The 20913-nt window shown below is 35.6% G+C and overlaps 1 protein-coding gene across 3 annotated transcripts in view; it reads left to right on the plus strand.

The window, feature by feature from the left end:
- Positions 1-20913, plus strand: part of IFT80 (intraflagellar transport 80) — a 143782-nt gene that overhangs the window by 94116 nt on the left and 28753 nt on the right. For all 3 annotated transcript variants that reach the window (XM_029214207.1, XM_029214206.1, XM_029214208.1), the window contains exons 9-11: positions 5142-5321; positions 15206-15324; positions 19128-19202. In XM_029214207.1, the coding sequence (XP_029070040.1) occupies positions 5142-5321; positions 15206-15324; positions 19128-19202 (374 nt within the window). The remainder of the gene's footprint in view (positions 1-5141; positions 5322-15205; positions 15325-19127; positions 19203-20913) is intronic.

Raw genomic sequence — 20913 nt, forward strand, 5'->3', positions numbered from 1 at the left:
AGCACCCTTAGCACTTGTGGGTTTTTTTTCAGTACCATTTTCCGTATTTCCATAAAGTGCACCATGACTCACTGAAGAAAAGACTGATGCCAGGTGTGGGTCAGGAAATATAAAAATGAGACTGGAACATTTTGTCATTGTACAAAGCCGGGGAAGTGATCAAAGACTACAGGGTTCTGTCAAAAAGATTAAAGAACCAACTGAAAGGGGATTCCACTGGCTAAAATTGGGCTAATTGGAGCACTGTATTTATAAAAACACATCAAATATGTTAAAATTAATGAGTTCTTGATACTAAACAGTAACATTTCTTGGTTACATTTGGAAGTTACAAGGGAACCAACTGGTATAATGAATCTTTATTTACCCATTACCCAATAATTATTAACTAATGGTTAATTCGTATCTCATCTATACCACCACCTACTTCTCCATGGCTCAGATCATTTAGAGCAAATCCCTGACATTACATCTTTTCATCACTAAATATTTCAGTATATATCACTAACACAAAGACTTCTTTTTTAACCTAACCTCAATACCATTATTAAACCTAAAAACAGTTAACAGTACTTTCTTAATATTATCAATTATCTACTGATAATATTGTCACTATTCAAATTTATATTTTTGAAAACTAATAATTAAGGGGAAATAATCAAGAATTTATTCTGCCTTTGATATATGAACTGTATCCCAGGGTAACCAAATAGTTGAGGAGATGTTTCTTTTTGTAGCACTATTACAGTTAGTAAATGAAGAAAGAAGGATTGGAATATTACCATTTTGCAACTGTAAGTGAATTAGTCCTCCTAGGCAATGATTATCATTTGCTAACAGCATAAGACATTCGGACATTAAACGCTTCCTGCTGGAAGTACACAACATCACTTACGAAGTTTTCTTGCCAAAAAAATCAAACCTGAATCTGATCAAGACTCTAGATCTAACTATCAATTAACAGGAAATAAAGGGGACAGACTAACATGTTAACACCATGAGAATACAGATGGTAAAATCCAGACTGTGGGAAACAACAGGACATAACCCAGTTTCTTCAACCACAGAAAATTTCAAGAGAAAAGAACGTGTAAGGGAAACTTAAAGATCAAAAGAAATCTAAGAGACTTCGCAACCAATCAAAATGATTGTACCTTATTTGTATCTTAATTCCAACAAACTGAAGACAAAAAAGGACAATTGGAAAAAATTTGAACAGTGACTAGATACTGTGATAATATTTACTAATATTTATTATAATATTTATTAACAGATAATATTTATTAACAGTTACTGTTAATTGTTTTTATGTTTAATAATGGTATTGAGGTTGGGTTAGAAAATCTTTGTGTTTTTAGTGATATATGCCGACGTATTTTGTGATGAAATGATATGATGTGAGGGACTGCTCAAAATGATCTGGGCCGTGGTGGTAGTACACATGAGATAAGAATTACCTATTAGTTGATAATTGTTGGAAACTGGGTAATGCCGGCTTCATTATACCAGCCATTCTCAAAGTGTGGTTGCTGGACCAGAAGCTTGTGCACCACCTGGGAACTTGTTAGAATGCAAACACTTTGGCCTCCACCCTAGATCTACTAAATCAGAGAAACTGGAGCCCAGCCATTTATTTTAACAATCCCTCTAGGTAATTCTAATACACATTAAAGTTTGAGAACCACTGCTTTATGTTATTCTTCCTATTATACTTTATGTTTGAAATTCTAATAAAAAGTTTCAAAGAAAAAAATTAGCTTGATGAATGTAAGAAAAATTTATACATAACAAAGAGAAGCTGGATTAGTGGATAAAACAAGGGTCGTGTAATCTCAAGTGTTAGCAAATTCATTGGCTTGGTATTAACAGTGAGTCAGCAGCTAATGATAGTCTTAAAGCGAATCACAGATTTTGCTTTTCTCTTAGAACAGTGGTTCTACATTAAAATCACCTAGAGAACTTTTTTTTTAAATTAATTAATTTATTTTTGGCTGCGTTGGGTCTTCATTGCTGTACACGGGCTTTCTCTAGTTGCAGTAAGCGGGGGCTACTCTTCTTTGCCGTGCGCGGGCTTCTCATTGAGGTGGCTTTTCTTGTTGCAGAGCATGGACTCTAGGCACGTGGGCTCAGTAGTTGTGGCTAATGTGCTCTAGAGCGCAGGCTCAGTAGTTGTGGCGTGCAGGCTTAGTTGCTCCATGGTACGTGGGATCTTCCCGGACCAGGGCTCGAACCCGTGTCCCCTGCATTGGCAGGTGGATTCTTAACCACTGCGCCACCAGGGAAGCCCCCAGAGAACTTTTAAGAACATATCCAGACCCCACCCCAAGAAATTCTGGATTTATTTGGTTGTATTCCTGGCTTTTGGTAATTTTTTTGAAAAAAGCTTCCCAGATGATTCTAATGTACAGAGTTGAGGACGAGTGTCCTAACTTTATGATGCTTAAGAATCTCCTGAAGAGCTCATTAAAAGTTTCCTGAACAACCTAAATGTCCATTGATAGATGAATGGATAAAGAAGATGTGGTATATATATATGCAATGGAATACTACTCAACCATAAAAAAGAACTAAATAATGCCATTTGCAGCAACATGGATGCAACTAGAGATTATTATACTAATTGAAGTATGTCAGAAAGAGACAAATACCATATGAAATCACTTGTATGTGGAATCTAAAATACTGTATGACACAAATGAACCTATCTACGAAACAGAAATAGACTCATGGACATAGAGAACAGACTTGTGGTGGCCAAGGTGGTGGTGGCGGGGGGTTGGGGGAGGGATGGAGTGAGAGTTTGGGGTTAGCAGATGTAAGCTATTATATACAGGGTGGATAAACAGCAAGGTCCTACTGTATAGCACAGAGAACTATATTCAATATCCTATGATAAACAATAATGGAAAAGAATATTTTAAAAAATATTTATATGTATAACTGAATCACTTTTCCTGTACAGCATAAATTAACACAAGATTGTAAATCAACTATACTTCAATAAAAAAATTTTTAAAACACAACAGGCTAACAACAGCAAAACGTTTCCTGGTCCTCATCCACTAGAGGGTCAGATTCAATAGGATGGTGCGGGGCCTATTAATTTGCATTTCTAACAAGATCACAAGTGATATAGATGGTGCTGGCCTGAGCACATTTTGAGTAACACTACCTTAAACAAAGGGATAGTTTGGTCAAAGAGATTAGCATAAGTGAGAGGGATAGGTAAAAATTCATCTTCAGAGTTCTTGCTGCTAGCACCACTAAATTACATCCAGGGAGGCTGCTTCATTTCTTTCTAGTAGTTGGAAATGCAAATGTGAATCCAGTGTTCCATGGCTTATTTGGAGAAGAAAAGAGACTTGGAGCATTAAAAGTCTCTTTAAAAGCACAAATGGTAAGCACAGGGAATGTAGCCAGCATTTTATAATAACTTTAAATGGAGTATAATCTAAAAAAATTTTGAATCTCTATGTTGTACACCTGCAACTAATATAATGTCGTAAATCAACTATACCTCAATTTTAAAAAAAAGGACAAATGGTAAATCTTTTTGATTTGCCAATAAAAATTATTAACTTTACTGATTGGACAAAATATAACCCTGTCCCCTCAAATTTAGCAACTATTCAAGACTCCTTCTCTGATGATTTGCTTGTGCTTGTATTTTTTTTTTTTATTACTAGAGTAATTGCAAAGAGGAAGAAATCATTTAATTTTTTAGAAGGTAAGAATTTAATATAACTTGGGTATCATGGTTCATGTGGACTCTGAAAGAAGTCAGAGGAATATAGGGTGATGATAATATCTAAAATTTCTTTTCATTTTCTCTTCTAGGATCAGGCATGAGTTCTTAGATAAATATTTGTATGTTTAATTTTAGTAAGATTTTTCTGGGTGATTCGGTTCTTTGGGTATTTTTAAATCATGCTTTACAGTAAATAGTTTAAAAATATAAATTTTATGTATATATATTTATGCTGCTGATGAAGCAAAGCTTACAGTTTGTTCATTACCTTCTTCATAGTAACATTATCATAGAGCCTTTTACTTAAGCAATAGCTAGAGATTTGAAGGGGGATGGGAAGGAGTTGAAAAAAAGTGTCATTGGGTAGTAAGAGTCATACAGCCTTTTTATTGGATATGTGAACTTTTATTGGGAATTTAAAGTCTTGTTTTATAGTAGTGTGGATTAGTGAATTTTTTCTACATTTTTTCTATTTTCTCCAAATTTTATGTCAGTGAGCCCATAGCTGATAATAAATATTAAAACGAACAAATAAAAAACCAATGTACAAAAATAAATGCCCACCCAAGGGCAACAACAACAAAAAATCAAGACTTAATTTGACTGTAGTCTGTAAGGTTAAAAGAATGGAAAGAGACTATAAATAAATTTAGTCAAATAAATAAATCATCCTTCTAGTAAATATGTATGTTTCATCTGAAAGAATGAAAGAAAATGCATATAATACCATCTTTGAAAAAGTTTTTTTTTTTCTTACTGTCTTATTTGCACACACACACAAGAATCTCCTTTTTCCAGGTGTTGCTTATTGATATTGCTAGATTGCTTTCTCAAACATATAGATTCTAGAAGAGGTTATTAACTGCACTGTGAGAAAAAGAAAAAAGGAAACTGTCTATTTACTTGTACTTTCATGGTTTAAGATATGTGTTTTAGAGGTGTTTTAGTTACATTGTGTGTTTAGTTTCAATTTTTAGTGACACTATTGAAATATTGTAACAAATTTTTAGATGTGTGGACTGTAGAGATTCTTATGAATTAATAGTAAGATGTCTGTTTTTTTCCTACATAATCTTTGTATTTACCCGTTTAGTATTAACTGCTTAAAATTAAATGATGTAAATCAAAATGGTGTGGGTGTTTTGCAGTTCTTGAGCGATTTCATTCTCTTTTATCATATTATGTATTCTACTGTATACTTTAAAAATCACATCTATATCTTCTGTTTCAGTATGCTATCATTTTATTAAGAAAAATATTTCTAAATAATTCTAAAATAAAGATACATTCTTTAAAAAAAAATCATCCTAGTATGTTAACATATGTTCAATTTGAAACTTCTTTAAAATGTTTTTGAAATAAATTGATTCTATTCTTGTTCTTTCTTCCCCAGTGGTCATATGCTTTAGAAAAGCCCAACACTGGCAGCATATTTAATATCACATGGTCAATTGATGGCACCCAGATCGCTGGAGCCTGTGGAAATGGACATGTTGTTTTTGCACATGTGGTGGAGCAACGTTGGGAGTGGAAAGATTTTCAAGTAACATTAACTAAAAGAAGGACCATGCAGGTATGATTATGTTTCAGGTTGATTAAATCTTCTTCTTTTCACATTAGTTTACAATACAGAAAATGGAATTATCTTCATTAATTATATTTAAATCAGGTTTATAAAGATTCAGTCATACTAGAAATATTTTAACTATACTATTAGTGACTTTTTCATGACATAAAATAAGAACCTTTCACTGACGTAGAATATGAGTGCCCACAGGTACTGAAATTATGGTGTTGAGCCAGGGATGAAATTGAGGCCCCCTAAGCCCGAGTTTCTCTGCCAAGTTTATGGTTAACCTCTCTATCCAAAACATTATTCGCTTTCTTGTCCCTCACCTGTTCCCCTCAAGGTTCAGGAGTATCAAAGAAAAGAGGAGATTGAAACTGAGCAGGACCCTGTGGGGCCCTCCGTGGTACAAAAGCCCATATCTTTGAGTTGTTCTACAGAAACTAGGACCCCAACCCAGCTGGAGGATGGTGACTACATGCTTGACCACAAGCATGTAGACCCCAGACTGGTTGGAACCAGAAGGTTGAGATTTCAGAAACGTCACCCTGTTACCTCACCACCAACCAATCAGAAGAAAATCACATACCCTGCAGCCCTCACCCCAAATCTTACCTTTAAAAACTCTTCCCCCAAAACTGTCAGGGAGTTTGGGCCTTTTGAGCATGAGTTGCCCTTTCTCCTTGCTTAGCCCTTGCAATAAACCTTTCTGTGCTCCAGACTTCAATGTCTTGGTTTGTTTGGCCTCACTGTGCCTCCGGCACGTGAACTTGGGTTTGACAACAGGGATAGTGAAACTTGAAGCATTGAGGGAATATGTGGATTCAGTTGAGGAAGAAGGAAGGAAGCTGTAACAAGTTAGATTTAACTGCTGGAGCTGACCTCAAGGCAGACGTAATAACCTGCTGATCACTATCAGGGTTACATTATTTTATTTATTTATAATTGTATGAGTTTATTTAACCTGATTAAAAAATATTTTTTTCCCCTTTTAAGAATTACCTAAGACAAGCTAAAATGGGAAAAAGTTAGTTGATGAAAGTTAGGAGGAGTGGCCAAAGACAATGTGTTGATGGCAAACTCTCTCCCAAAGGAAAGGGAACTCTATCTTCTTTCTTTCTTTCTCCTGTCCATAGCAGTTGCCTCTATCTTCAGTATTCTGAATTCAGATGATTATAATTACTATAAAAATTTGAGGGACTTTCCTGGCAGTCCAGTGGCTAAGATTTCGCCTTCCATTGTGGGGGGGTGAGGGTTCCATCCCTGGTTGGGCGTGGGGAGCTAAGATCCCACATGCCTTGTGGCCAAAAAACCAAAACATAAAACAGAAGCAGTATTGTAACAAATTCAATAAAGATGCTAAAAATGATCCACATCAAAAAAAAAATCTTTGAAAAAAAATTTGGAAGCATGTATCTTGTGATTTCTTGGATGTGTCTGTTCAGGTATTCTTTAGACTGAGTATCCAGATTTTCACAATCTGGATAATGGTCACCAGACTGATAATAATTAGGTACCTTATACATTTTCTTTGTTCTACTTTTTTTAAAAAAAATTTTGGCGGCACCTTGTAGCATGCAGGATCTTATTTCCCCGACCAGGGATCGAACCTGGGCCCCCTGCAGTGTGCGGAGTCTTAACTACTGGCCAACCAGGGAAGTCCCTCTACTTTCTTATTTAAAAAATTTTAAACTTATTATGGATAATTTAAGCCACACAAAAAGAGACAGAATAGTATAATGAATCTCTATGTACTCATCTCCCAGCCCTAACAGCCGTCAACCCATGATCAAACCTGCCCCATCCATGTCCATATCTACTTTCCCCCTCCCCCAGTTATTTTGAAGCAAATTCAGGTATCATTTCAGCTGTGAAGTTTTCAATATATACAGCTAAAAGATAAGGACTCTTTTTAACATACCCACAATACCATTATCATACATTAAAAATGATAATAATTCCTTAATGTTATCAAATATCCAAGAAGTGTTCAAATTTTCGATTGTTTCCGCCATGTCACATTTTTTAAAGCTTGTTTGTTTGAATCAGAATCCAGAATGGTTTACATGTTGCAATTGATTGACATATCTTTTAAGTCTCTTTTAGTCTGTAGATTCCCCTTCCATCTCTATTTTACCCCCTGCGGTTTATTTGTTGAAACCAAATTGTTTGTGCAGCCCCACAGTGTGGACATTGCTAATTGCATCCCCATGGTGTGGTTTGACATACTTCTCTGTCTTTTGTATTTCTTGTAAATGAGTGTTTGGATCTAGGTGATGGTGTATATATATATTTTTGTTAGTCAACCTGAGAACCAAAACATTATTTATAGTATTGTGTCTATGACAAAGAATGCATTGTGAGTTCTAATCAGCTGATTTGGGGGACACACTTTTACTCATGTAGTGCTTGGTGGCTAGCTAATATAGTATTGCCTTAATTTCAGAAATGCCCCAAGATGAGAATATATTTAAAAAGAGAAGTTTTTCTTTCATAATAAAAAGGAATCATCCTAGAATTAGAGGATTTTTACATAAGATAAGATGAACAGTGGAGGTTTTTAAATAGCTTATCTAATCCAAATTGTCTTTATACTTAAAGTAATGTTTGCAAATAATCTTTCAAAATTTTAGGACTAGAATAGTATTTTTATTTTTGTAAAGAGGTCTTACTCTCTCAGTGATTATAAGACATTTGTATTGCATTTTTGCTAAGCTGGGTCTATTCATAGTTTTTTCTTAGAACAATTTCATTTATTCAATGCCCTACTTGCCAGGCATTGAGCTAGGCAATGGGAAGTACAGCTGTGAATAAGACAGGTTTGGTTCCTGTTCTCATGGGACCTCCTAGATTAATATGTTGAAAATCTTTTGTTTTTTCATAAAGTCATCTCAAATTAATTGAATGAAGGTAAAGAATAAAGAAACAAAAGAAATTTATTGGTCCATGTGAAGTCAAGAGGTGGGACTGATGAGGCTGTACTGGATCCAGAGGCTTAAATAAGATCAACAGGAGTTCCATCATATCTCTTCCTCAACGGTCCTTTTTTCTGTATTGGCTTCATTTTCACAAATGCTGTCTCTCTTTTGAGGCCTTGGTAGCTCCAGGCTTACATTCTACCAACTTCAAGTCCAACAGAAAGAGTGCTTTCCCCTCCAGCCCCTTAGTAATTACAGCAGAGGTCTCAGCATTGGATCTCATGTGCCAAGTCTGGGTCAAGTATGTTTCGTTGGGAGGTGGAGGGAATGATGAGTCAACCCCATGTAAACCACTTAGTCACTTAGAATAATAGGGGGAATGGTTTCCCAAAGGAAAACCAAAGCATATTTACCAGAAAAGATAGCATTTGATTCTGGGCAGACAGAAACCAACAGATATCCACTATAGTCTATCTTTTTCGGCTGTTTAGCAACCATAACTGTATTAGTTACCGATGGCTGCATAATAAATCACCTGAAAACTTAGTGACTTAAAACAGCAACATTTATTATCTCTCAGTTTCTGTGGGCCAAGAATCCAGGCATGGCTTAGCTGGAGTTTCTGGCTCATAGTTTCTCACAAGGCTGCAATCAAGGTGTTGGCCAGGGCTTAGTGGCACCTGAAGGCTCAGCTGGGGAGGATTTGCTTCCAAGCTCACTGATAAGGTTGTTGGCAAGATTCCATTTATCAACGTCTGTTGAATTGAGGGCAGTTGACTGGAGGCCACCCTCAGTTCCTTGCATGTAGCCTCTTCACAGGGCAGCTCACAACTTGGCAGCTTTGTCAGAGCAGTTACGAAGGGCACAGAGAGTGTGAGCAAGACGTAAGTCACAGTCTTTTATAACCTGAACTCAGAAGTGTTATCTCATCACTTTAGCCTATTTCTGTTCACTGGAAGCAAGCTACAAGGTCCAGTCTACACACAGTGGAGAGACTTACATAAGGATGTGAATATGAGGATATAGAAATCACTAATCCCCTTACAATCTACTCACCACGCATACTTTCCCTTATTCACATGTATGTATAATTCAGAAATGCACTACTTAACTTTGCAGCTATTCTATATGCAACTGAAAACAAACCCATCCCCTCTCTAAAAGATGATAACCTAGACTAATCCAGTCATTCCAGCTCCAACTCTCTGGTCTGGAAAACTATAAATAAATTTGAATTTTAATATTCTTCTCTCCCCCATATTCCCAGTTTATAATGACGAAGGGAAAACAGGGCAGCTGCGATGAAAACAATTTGGAAAATGGGAGAAGGGAAAACAACGCACTGTGATTACCAGGTTCCTAGCAAAAACCCAGCTGGCCAGGAATATCTTGAGAACTCTTTTTCTTAGCAATAAAGTTAGTTGCTTGGTTAATTTGGCAACTCTAGATTGCCTTTCTGGGAAGATTTCCCACTTGGGAGGATTCCCTTACTGGGGTCCGTACATTTTAGCAGCCCACTTAACGTTGTTGTGAGGTGGAGCCACAGATTGCTATAGGGACAGCAATCACAACTTTTTGTTTGCCTGGTTTAGAGTTTTCTCAGAAGCTTGGTAGACTTGGTTGATTTGTGTTTTGTTAACTCAGAAACCAGAGATCATGTTGAGTCCTAATTATTAAATCCAGACCTTGACCTGGCAGCTGCTACCTGGCAATAGGCTTCATTGCCCTACCTGTCTCTCTGGACCTCAGCTTTTATATGATACAGTAACCTAGAGTGAGACGGTTTCTTAAGTTGTCCCTTGTCTCCAGGCTGAATCCCAGTGGATGATCCTTTCCAAAAGGGATAGTTGATGTCTTTGCTGGGAGGAAGTGCCTAGGAGGGAGAGGGTACAGGTGGAGGAGATGAGGCATTCCTCAGGTCTCAAGTTTACCGTTTTCTCTTTCCTGCCTCTCTCACTTTAGCATGGGGCACAGCTTTGGCTTTTAATCGTTGCCATAATTCAAGATTATTTGATTCTTAGTCACTCTATCTCCTGTAAAGATAAGAGTTAAAGCAAGAGTGATTTTGATGATTAAATGAGATAATGTATGTAAAGCAAAGATAAATGGTAACTATTGCTATGGCTGTATCTATGTTTAGGATTAAACGAGTATTTGGAAGTGTAGAAACAGAATTTTTGGACTTATGTTAGTCTGAGAAGTCTAAATATTGTGGTCAGATAGAAGTATTAGGTGATACAAGTATGAACAGGTTAGTCCTGAAGCTGCCCTGAGTAAATGGGTGCATTTTAAAATTCAGCACAGGACATTTCTGATGTTGGATTCACCATAGCTTTGAAATTATAACAGCAATTATCAGTGTGTCTTTTGTTTATTATCATGGCCAGGATGTTTTATTCCTGTTCTAGTGTTCCAGATTCACAAAAAATAGAATTCCCCCATGTGAAGCTTTAGGCCAATATGAATTTTAAGAAGTCTGCCTATAATTTGAGTAATGACAGAGGATTATACATCGTATTTTTTAAATATTGAATTTTCCTAAACCTGTGTTAACAGCCAGTTTATTTCACTGGGTATCATGTTGCTATAAAGAAACGACCATATAACTTCCTTTAGAAAATTCTACTTCATTCCATTAGCTTTAAAATGCTTCTGGGAGAGGATGGCATTTTGGACCTCTTAAAAAGTCTCTGGGAGCTCAGACTTCTGGTGAAAATGGTATCATAAGTTCATACTTGGAAGGATGAGACATACATTTGGCTCTAAAGAGATCAATAATTTATGAAATGCATTTTTAAAAGAGACTTATCTGGATTCAAAAATAGGATAAACATCTCTGTGGACCAGAAATGGAACAAAAATGCAGTGTGGAGGGAAGCCTCCAACCTGCTTGACTCCTGGTCCAGAAGCAGGGAGGCAAAGGCAACGCAGAGAGGGGCTCCTATAGGCTGATGGACCTGAAAGGACTTGAAGTGAGACAAGTGGCCTGATCCAGTCTCTGTCTGAAATCAGAGCATGGGGTCTGTGGTGTAGCTCTCTTCTCCCCTCCCTGAAAGACAAACCTAGAACAGCCTAGGATTTAAAGAGAGACTCACAGGTTCACCACCTACAGTCATGGTTTGCTCAATCCTAGGGGGCCCATCACTTAGACCTAGAGTTGTGCAGTGCACAACCTGCAGCATGTACCTGTGGCCTTGCAGACAGAGCTCAGCCTTATCACTGAAAGTACACTTCACATTTTTATGAAAAAAAAGTAAAAAACCTGCTGACTCCTGAGACCAGTGTTTCTCCTACAGCCTTCTTAAGTAGAGGTGTTTTTCTTCTTTATGTCAAGTATTACTGGGTCTGGGGGTCAGGTAGTTGTCTCCTTACCCCTCATTGCTGATTCCAGACCACAATAACTTCTTCTTCCCTAAAGAACTCCAGCTCCTTTAAAGCACCTGCCATCGGACTACTGCCCTTCTGCAGTCATTTCCCCCACTCTTGGAAGAATGAAGCAAACCTATCAGTGTCTTTTTCTTTACCACTAGTCCTGGCAACACTCTTTTTGATTAAGACTTAAAAAAAAAGTCTAAAAGGTAGGAACTATTTTTATTTTAACATAATCATAGTGATATTTCACATTTCTCCAGTTGTCTCCTTAGTCTGTCTACAGTAACAGGTCCCATTTCTCCCATTATTTTCCCTCTCTCTCTCTCTCTCTCTCTCTCTCTATATATATATATATATATTTTTTTTTTTTAAACATCTTTATTGGAGTATAATTGCTTTACAATGGTGTGTTAGTTTCTGCTGTATAACAAAGTGAATCAGCTATACATATACATATATCCCCATATCTCCTCCCTCTTGCGTCTCCCTCCCACACTCCCTATCCCACCCCTCTAGGTGGTCACAAGCCACCAAGCTGATCTCCCTGCGCTATGCGGCTGCTTCCCACTAGCCATCCATTTTACATTTGGAAGTGTGTATATGTCAATGCTACTCTCTCACTTCGTCCCAGCTTACCCTTTCCCCCTCCCCGTGTCCTCAAGTCCATTCTCTACATCTGTGTCTTTATTCCTGTCCGGCCCCTAGGTTCTTCAGAACCTTTTTTTTTTTTTTAGATTCCATATATATGTGTTAGCATACGGTATTTGTTTTTCTTTTTCTGACTTACTTCACTCTGTATGACAGACTTTAGGTCCATCCACCTCACTACAATAACTCAATTTCGTTTCTTTTTATGGCTGAGTAATATTCCATTGTATATATGTGCCACATCTTCTTTATCCATTCATCTGTCGATGGACTCTTAGGTTGCTTCCATGTCCTGGAGACTGTAAATAGAGCTGCAATGAACATTGTGGTACATGTCAATATATATTTTTATAGTTAGTTGGTTTGTACCAGGAACAAAGTCCCATATTGCATTTAATTTGTCTCTTCAGTCTTTTAAAATCTGGAACAATTCCTCCTCCTTATTTATTTATTTGTTTGTTTACAAAACCAGGTCATTTGTTCTGTTGAATTTCCTACATTTTCCTGTTTGCATCCCTGTGGTATGATTACATTTAACATGTACATCTAGCCCCTGTATTTCCTGTAGACTGCTTATTAGATATAGAGCCTTGATAAATATAAAGAATACTTTGTGGGTGATGCTGTACACTTCCTGTTGCGAGACACATGTCTGCTTATCTCTCTTTTAATGATGAGATTTATCAGTGTGTTCAGGTGTTATAAGTCTGATTCATATGTCAGATAGTTTCCCATTAGGCTTTTACTTTAATATTTTTAGCAGCCATGGATGGTACTTGTTTAGAACCATGTTTCATCAGGAGTTGCATCTTGTAATTCTATCATTCCTTCTGCATTTATTAGCTAGAATTCTGTAAAAGACTTTGCCTAATCAACTATTTGTTACTCTGAAGTGAGACAAATTCTGAATTATTTTCCTTTATTTACCAGTTTTCAAATGGCGAATTGGTTTCCTGGTATGCCCAATGAGTTTCTTTGTTGTTGTTATCATTATAAACTTGCAGATTTTAACATTTTTGATATATTTCAATCCATTGCAGTCTTTATTCTTTCTAATGCTCCAATGGTTCCATCTTTGGCCATTTGACTCCTGTGTTCTTTTGAGATGATTTCAACAGCTTGCTTGCATTTCTGACAAGATGTTCCAGGTGTCTTATATTGATACATTTCCTGTCCCAGACTTGAAATCCACCATTTTTCCAAGAAGGCCTCTTTCCTTTTGGAGGGGAATGTTATTTAGAGACCATGATCCAGGTTCTAGGTGTGCTCATTGCTACTGGTTTGATCATTACTTCTAGATAAAATGTATTTATTTTTTAAATAAAAAATAAAATGTATTTTATTAAGATAAAATGTATTTGTTTTTGACAGATAAAAATATGAGTGTATACTGAGGTTTCAAGTTCAGAATTCAAGATTATGGAATTTTACTCTTGATTTTTTTATTTGCAGTTCTTTTCTTTTACAAGAAAATTTTTGTTCTTAAAGACATTAATATATCCTAGAATATATCCTAAAATATAGTTTAAAATAACAATCTCAATATTATTCTAATAATATATTATTGAATACTGTTTTACAATTTTTGTTTTTTTAATATAAACAAATCCATATATCTTCATTTCCTTCCCTTTATAAGATAAAAGGTATAATACTATGCACACTGTTTTGCATCTTGCCTTTTTTTGTTTTACAATATATCGTAGAGGTTGCTCCATAGATCTTACTCAGTCCTCTTTATAGCTGTATATTATTCTATTTTGTGAATGTAGTTTATTCAACCTATCCCCTGTTGATAGATATTTGGGCTGTTTCCAGTCTTTTGCTGTTACCAATAGTGCTGTATGTAGTAATAGCCTGTGTATATGTTATTTCATAGTTTTGCTTGTTTATTTTGGTATAGAATTCTAGAAGTAAGATTGCTGGGTCAAGGATTAGATGTGTATATAATTCTGCTATCTCTTGTCATGGCAATAATAGTTTGGTGGGGATAGGAGTTGGGGAACAGGTAATAAAAATATAATATGCCTTGTAGGTATATTTGAAGAAGTACTTAGAATAAGTTTGACTTTATCTTCCTCTTTTTCCTTCCATACCCTTTTATTCTTCATTAATACTATAATTGTCATGCTAATTTAGAAAGATGATAACATTTTGAGGGGAATTTAAAGAAACACTAACTTCTAAGTAAAATTAATCTCTTTTTCTCTAATTTTCACCTCTTACTATAATGTATTACCCATTCTGGTAATACATAAAAACTTCAAAAAACTTTAAAAAATAAAAACTTTATCAGTTAACAAACTTTTATAATAATTTTGACTATCATAGGCAAGTCGCCACTTGTTACTTGGTGCTTAGCTTTTTTATATATTATCCCTGTGTTTTTATGCATGGAAATACTTTCCACCCCTCTGCATACCTTGGCTTCTTCACTATGTAGTTGGTTTCTTTACTAACACCTCCTACTCCACTTTTGATTTTTAAAGTTATTATATCGCTTTCCTTAGAACTTAAATTTTAAAGTAAGATCTAACCCTAAAAACCCTAAAATTTTAAAAATATATTTCATAAATTATTGATCTCTTACTGTTTTGGGCAGAAATCATATAGTCTCTTTCCAGCTCCTATGTGCCATACTCCTTTGACTATATATCTCACTGTTACAGCAGTTTTCACCTTGTTGCTCCACTGCCACATCATACAGATTGGCTTTCATGTTAGAAATCTCTATACGTAGATCTTTTTCTACTTATTTCTAAGTTTTCTGTGTCTGTAGTTTTGTTGGATGATTTTATGCCCAAATCTTATGCCTGGTTCCTATTGAATTCTTCTTCTTTTTATGATTAGATAATCAAGAATGCATAGAAATTTTTGTGTTTGCTAACCTATCTAATTAAAATTTGATGTATTTTAATGCTGTTTGTCGGTATTTCATTTTCCCTTGTTTAGGTTCGTAATGTTCTTAATGATGCAGTGGATTTACTGGAATTCCGTGATAGAGTCATTAAAGCCTCTTTGAACTATGCACACTTAGTTGTTTCAACGTCTCTTCAGTGTTATGTGTTCTCGTAAGCATCTTGCATTTCTTTAAAATCCAGAGTTTTGTCTGTGAGGAGGAATTTATTTTCAAGCTTTCATATCAGCATGGTTTGGTTTAAACTTAACTTTCTCAAAGCCTTGCCTTCTTGAACTTACTACCAACCAAGAAGTGATAAAAAGTAAGCTATGAGTAAGGAAAGTAGATCTAATAAAGTTTGTGCATCAACGGTTAATAATCACTTTTATAATACAAAATACCTTCTCCGAGATAATGTTTACTCTTACTTTACTCATAGCTCTAAGGACTTCAGTGTAATTTGATTTCAAAGCCCAGAGAAGGTTAGGAGCATCTGATAAATGATGGGAAAAGGAACCACCTAACCACTGGCAGCGGGGACAGCTAGCAGCCTGACAGCAGGCTGAAAGATGTTCAGTAAGGACACAAGGAGGTGTTCAGGCTTAATATCATAGTCCAGGGTAATCATAAATGTTCCTATTGATAATCCAGAGTTGTCCAGAGTTGTCCAGAAATGATGAAAGAAAATATGTTCAGTATACAAAGTATATATACTTTGTATTAAAAAGCAGGAAATGACTCAATACATCCAAGAAACTTGCACCTAAAACTTTAAAAACTTACTTGGTATTTTTATGTAACTCAGTGTGTGCTGACAAATATTGAACTGGCTTTCTGGAAACCAAACCAACCAAACCAACCAAACAACCTGATTTGCAGTGTTAGCTCATTTCTCTTATATAAATACTTCTACCATGGCCAATTTCAAGCTACCAATATGATGTCACAGAATTAAGAAGAGATGCACAGTGGCAAACCATTATATAGAATTGCCACCATATAGATAACAATAGGTGTAAATAATCTCAAGTGCATAGATAATAGTAAAATGTAATAAAATAAACTGGAAGTGATCAGTTTGAGTATTATCTTTGTTTTGAATATAATTTGCTTAATTATGTTTATATATTTTAATTTTAAATAATGGCTTTATCTAACAGTTGGCTTGCAAAATTCCTGAAAATATAACAATCGGTACAAACTAGCTCTAGTTTGCCACCAGTTGACTTCTCAACTATCCAGAAAACTCAAGGAACCACTATGACACTTTCAAGAGTTGTGAATAAAGATTTTTTTTTTTACATTTTGTGCTTATATTTATAACATTATGTGGTTATAGTTTAATCATTGAATAGAAAATTGAGGGTAGAGTATGTATGTGTCTTATTCACCACTGTATACCCAGTACATGTAGTAAGTACTTAAATAAATAAATATTTTGGGATGAATAAATGAATTGAAAAACATAAAGTAGACTGTTGTCTTGGTAAGCTAAAGCTCAGTAATACACAACACAAAGGTATCCTAAAATTTAATTAACAGTATCACTTGCTACAAGTATATATTACAAATTGTCACTCACTTATGTGGAAATCTGCTACTAATCAGAATCTGCAACTTAGAATAACAGCCAAGCCTGGAGTAATGAAATGGGACAAGCAAAGGAGAAAGGGCATAAAGAAATAAGCAGCTCAATTTTACATGAAATTTTTTTTCTTACGTGAAAGAGAAGGGAGGCTTTGGGTAAAGTCAAGAAAGCTACCAAGTTAAACCATTGAGGTATAGGAAAGGGACTATAGAATATGAGGAATCTCACAATCACTTAGTGCACATGGGTTTTGAATAATTTTCATGGGGTTGAGGAAAACAGAGAAGATTTCCTCAGTTTAGGGTTTGGTTGAAGAAAGGTAGGGCTCTTAACTTAACTGCCCTAAACGAGGGATTTATTCTACTAATTTTAATGGCAAGGACATAATGTTTGAATCTGTAGGATTGGTATCATTATGTGTTACTTGTATTAAAGAGGTTGCTTTTTAAAATATTTACCAAAAGTTTAGAAGCTGTTATTTAATTTTTTTGTCACTGTACCTTTCTCATACCAGGTAGTATGTGTCAAAATATTAAATTGCTTTTTTTCTTTTCTGATTTAACATTACCTCCCTTCTCTTGTTGTCAAGACATTTATGAAGGTACAAAATATTTATTAAGGTGAAATACCAGGGAGCAGTAGTGGGAATGAAGTAATGCTGAGACCCATCATACTGAAATATAGTTCATTAAATTAAAAATACCTAGTATTTTAGATAATAACAACTATTATTTACTGAGCTCTATTATACTATCTTTTATGTTCATGATCTAATTTACTCTGTGTGTTGGATATTATTATTATTATTCCCATTTTACAAAATGAAGAAACTAAAGGACGCAGAGGTAATTAAGTAACTTACCCTGGGTGAAATTACTTAACTTCTTTACTAAAGGAAGAGCTGGAATTTGAATCCAAGTTCCTAATAACTGTTGCCCCTTTTTTAGTAATAAAAATATAATTTTAAAAACAAACATGCAAGCCATATACTGGTTTATATGAAAAGAAGTTCCAGACAAAGAAAATCATATATGAGCATTCTATGTTAAATTTTCATTTGATTTTTCAAATAGTTGTATAGAAAATTCTCTTGTTCTGATTTAGGGAGTTATTATTTCCATGTCATATATATATATGTATATATATCAGTTGTCATAAATCTCAGATATTTTGTAAGGGGACATTAAAAAAACCTCATACTCACTATTCGTATCAGCTCTCTCGACAAAGAATGAACGTTAATTCTGATGACTGCATAAATGAGCACGCTGTGATATTTTTTCTAAAGTACAAAAGTACATAGCTTTATCGTACCTGTGAACCTCAGACTTACTAATTATTAGTAGTGATTTACTCACTGTTTGGCTTTATGCATGCATTTACTTATTGAAATGGGTATCAGGCTCTGCATTAGCCAAGATTAATTTCCCCCAATTTACTGCAACCTTCCCCTTCCCCCCATCTCCTGGATCAATATGAGATTTAATCTGATTTAAAGAATTGGTTCTGAGAAAGTAATTGAGAGAAATTCAGAATATATAGGAGTAATAAAACATTTTAAACTATGAAACACCTTTGATTATTTGGGGATGGGTTTTTCAGTTTGTAAATGTTCTCTCCACCCATCCTTATCTTTGAATCATATTACATCATAAAAATCATAGGAGTTATTTTTTCATTCATTCATCTGTTTATTCAGTAGGCATAGTCATAGCTTACATTAATACAGTATTTTACAGTTTACAGAATGTTTCACAGAAATCTTCATTCAGCTCAACATTTACACTGGGAGACCTGTAGGAAAAATTGTTCATCATGTTATTGTTAGTACAGTGTTTGTTTGTTCAGTATCTGCTATGCAGTAGGCAGTTAGCTAGATGCTTTAGGTAAGTCATCATTATCTCCATTTTAAAAATAAGAAAACTGTTCTTTAGGTCAAGCTTATTAAGATCATATGGCCGACAGGTGGTGAAACCAGATTTCTAATCCTGATTTGTCTAGCCAAAACCCCATCCTCTTTTCACTATACTATGCTGCTACTATTTTTCAAAAGAGAAACATTAGATGACATGCCCAATCATAGAGCTAATAAGTGACAGAACTTGAACTTATGATTCCTCAATTTGCATATTGTGGCTCCTAGAATAAACATTTATTGAGTACTTACTATGTGCCAGGTGCTAGGGACACAGAGTCCGCTTTCTAGTCGGGGATACAGACACGTTAAGTGAATAATTTCAGAACAATGCACCAAGTGCTGTAATAGAAATATATACAGAGTTACTGTGAAACTAAAGATACTTCATTTCAAATGAGTACCCATCTGCTTACTAAAAAGTATTTGGTATTTTAAGTGTTAATAAATATCCATTTTATTTGTCTTTCAGTACGAAGAACTGGAATACACCACTTATATTTGATCTCAAAGAAGGAACTGTTAGTTTAATTCTGCAGGCAGAAAGGTAATTTGTTTATCATGTTTCACTATTTAATTTGGGATTAAAATATTTTAAACTGCAGTAAAGCACTCTTTAAAGCATGCCATTTACAGAATGGTACATTTGTCACTTGGAATCAATCTGTTTCTTTATTTTAAAAGAAAAAAAAGTAAGAGAATAAGCTCTTAGGTCAGTGGTTCTGAAACTTTTTGGTCTCAGAATTTCTTTACATTCTTCTTTTTTTTTTTTTTTTTTTTGCGGTACGCGGTCCTCTCACTGTTGTGGCCTCTCCCGTTGCGGAGCACAGGCTCCGGACGCGCAGGCTCAGCGGCCATGGCTCACAGGCCCAGCCGCTCCGCGGCATGTGGGATCCTCCCGGACTGGGGCACGAACCCGTGTCCCCTGCATCGGCAGGCGGACTCTTAACCACTGCGCCAGCAGGGAAGCCCTCTTTACATTCTTAAAAAGTTATTGAGGGCTATATGTGGGTTATATATATTGACATTTACTATACTAGAAATTAAAATTGAGAGATTTAAAAGGTCTTAATTTATTTAAAAATGATGAGAATAAACTTATTACAAGTAAACATCAGAGTAATGATGAGAGAATGAGTGAAACAGGCCAATTACTATAAGATGGTTTTGACCCCATTGTTCCTGTATTTTCTATTCTCTTCTGTTTTTGTTTTTAAATACTGGTTGAAACTCATTAATTTTATGAGCTACTACTAGGCTGTGATCTGAAGTTTGAAAAATAATATTCTCGACCAAGACTTTGTGTATACAGGACTAAGAAACTCTGGGTCAATTAACTGGAGTAAAGTAGGAATAGCTATTACTCAGGAACCCACACTTTTCCATGAAAGTTATCAGTCTGTCAAGTACAGTGATACCCTACTGGATCAGAGATCAGAGTTAGATAACTACAACTCAATAAAACCAGGAATAAAGTATGAAAATATAATCAGCAATTATCTAAGATAGCTACCCATGAAATCTTTTCACTAAAACAATTTACTTTATTCCTCATCCCTTTACTCACCACCTAGGCAGCTCTTAATAGCGTTATTATCAGGTTTTCTAGCCCATAGTCTTTTTTTAAAAAATAAATTTATTTATTTATTTATTTATGGCTGTGTTGGGTCTTCGTTGCTGCACGTGGGCTTTCTCTAGTTGCGGCGAGCAGGGGCTACTGTTCGTTGCGGTTCGCAGGCTTCTCATTGTGGTGGCTTCTCTTGTTGTGGAGCACAGGCTCTAGGTGCACAGGCTTCAGTAGTTGTGGCTCGCGGGCTTAATTGTTCCGCGGCATATGGGATCTTTGTGGACCAGGGCTCGAACCCGTGTCCCATGCATAGGCAGGCGATTCTTAACCACTGTGCCACCAGGGAAGTCCCCCATAGTCTTTTATAAATAGCAAACCAGAAGAGGAATACTGGTGAGTTGTTAGAGGCTGGCACAATGACAGGAAGAAAAGTGACCGCCTGGCAAGGGAGCATGAGAAAACTAAAAGCAGAGAACCGTGTAGCTGAATAGCATAATTATTCTGATGCACCATCAGATTCTCGTGAGTATCAAAGCTATCAGTTACATAGTTACTGAAGAGTATGATCATCATATTGATGACCTTGAGTGATCAAAAAAATAATTGTGTCAAATTTTCTATCAGCTGTTTAATGAAGTTGAACCAGAGATTTATTTATTTTTGAAATTCTTTTTACTTGAAACAGTTCCAA

This window comes from Monodon monoceros, unplaced genomic scaffold, assembly GCF_005190385.1.
Source record: "Monodon monoceros isolate NGI ecotype Baffin Bay Population unplaced genomic scaffold, NGI_Narwhal_1 Super_Scaffold_11, whole genome shotgun sequence".
Taxonomy (NCBI): domain Eukaryota; kingdom Metazoa; phylum Chordata; class Mammalia; order Artiodactyla; family Monodontidae; genus Monodon; species Monodon monoceros.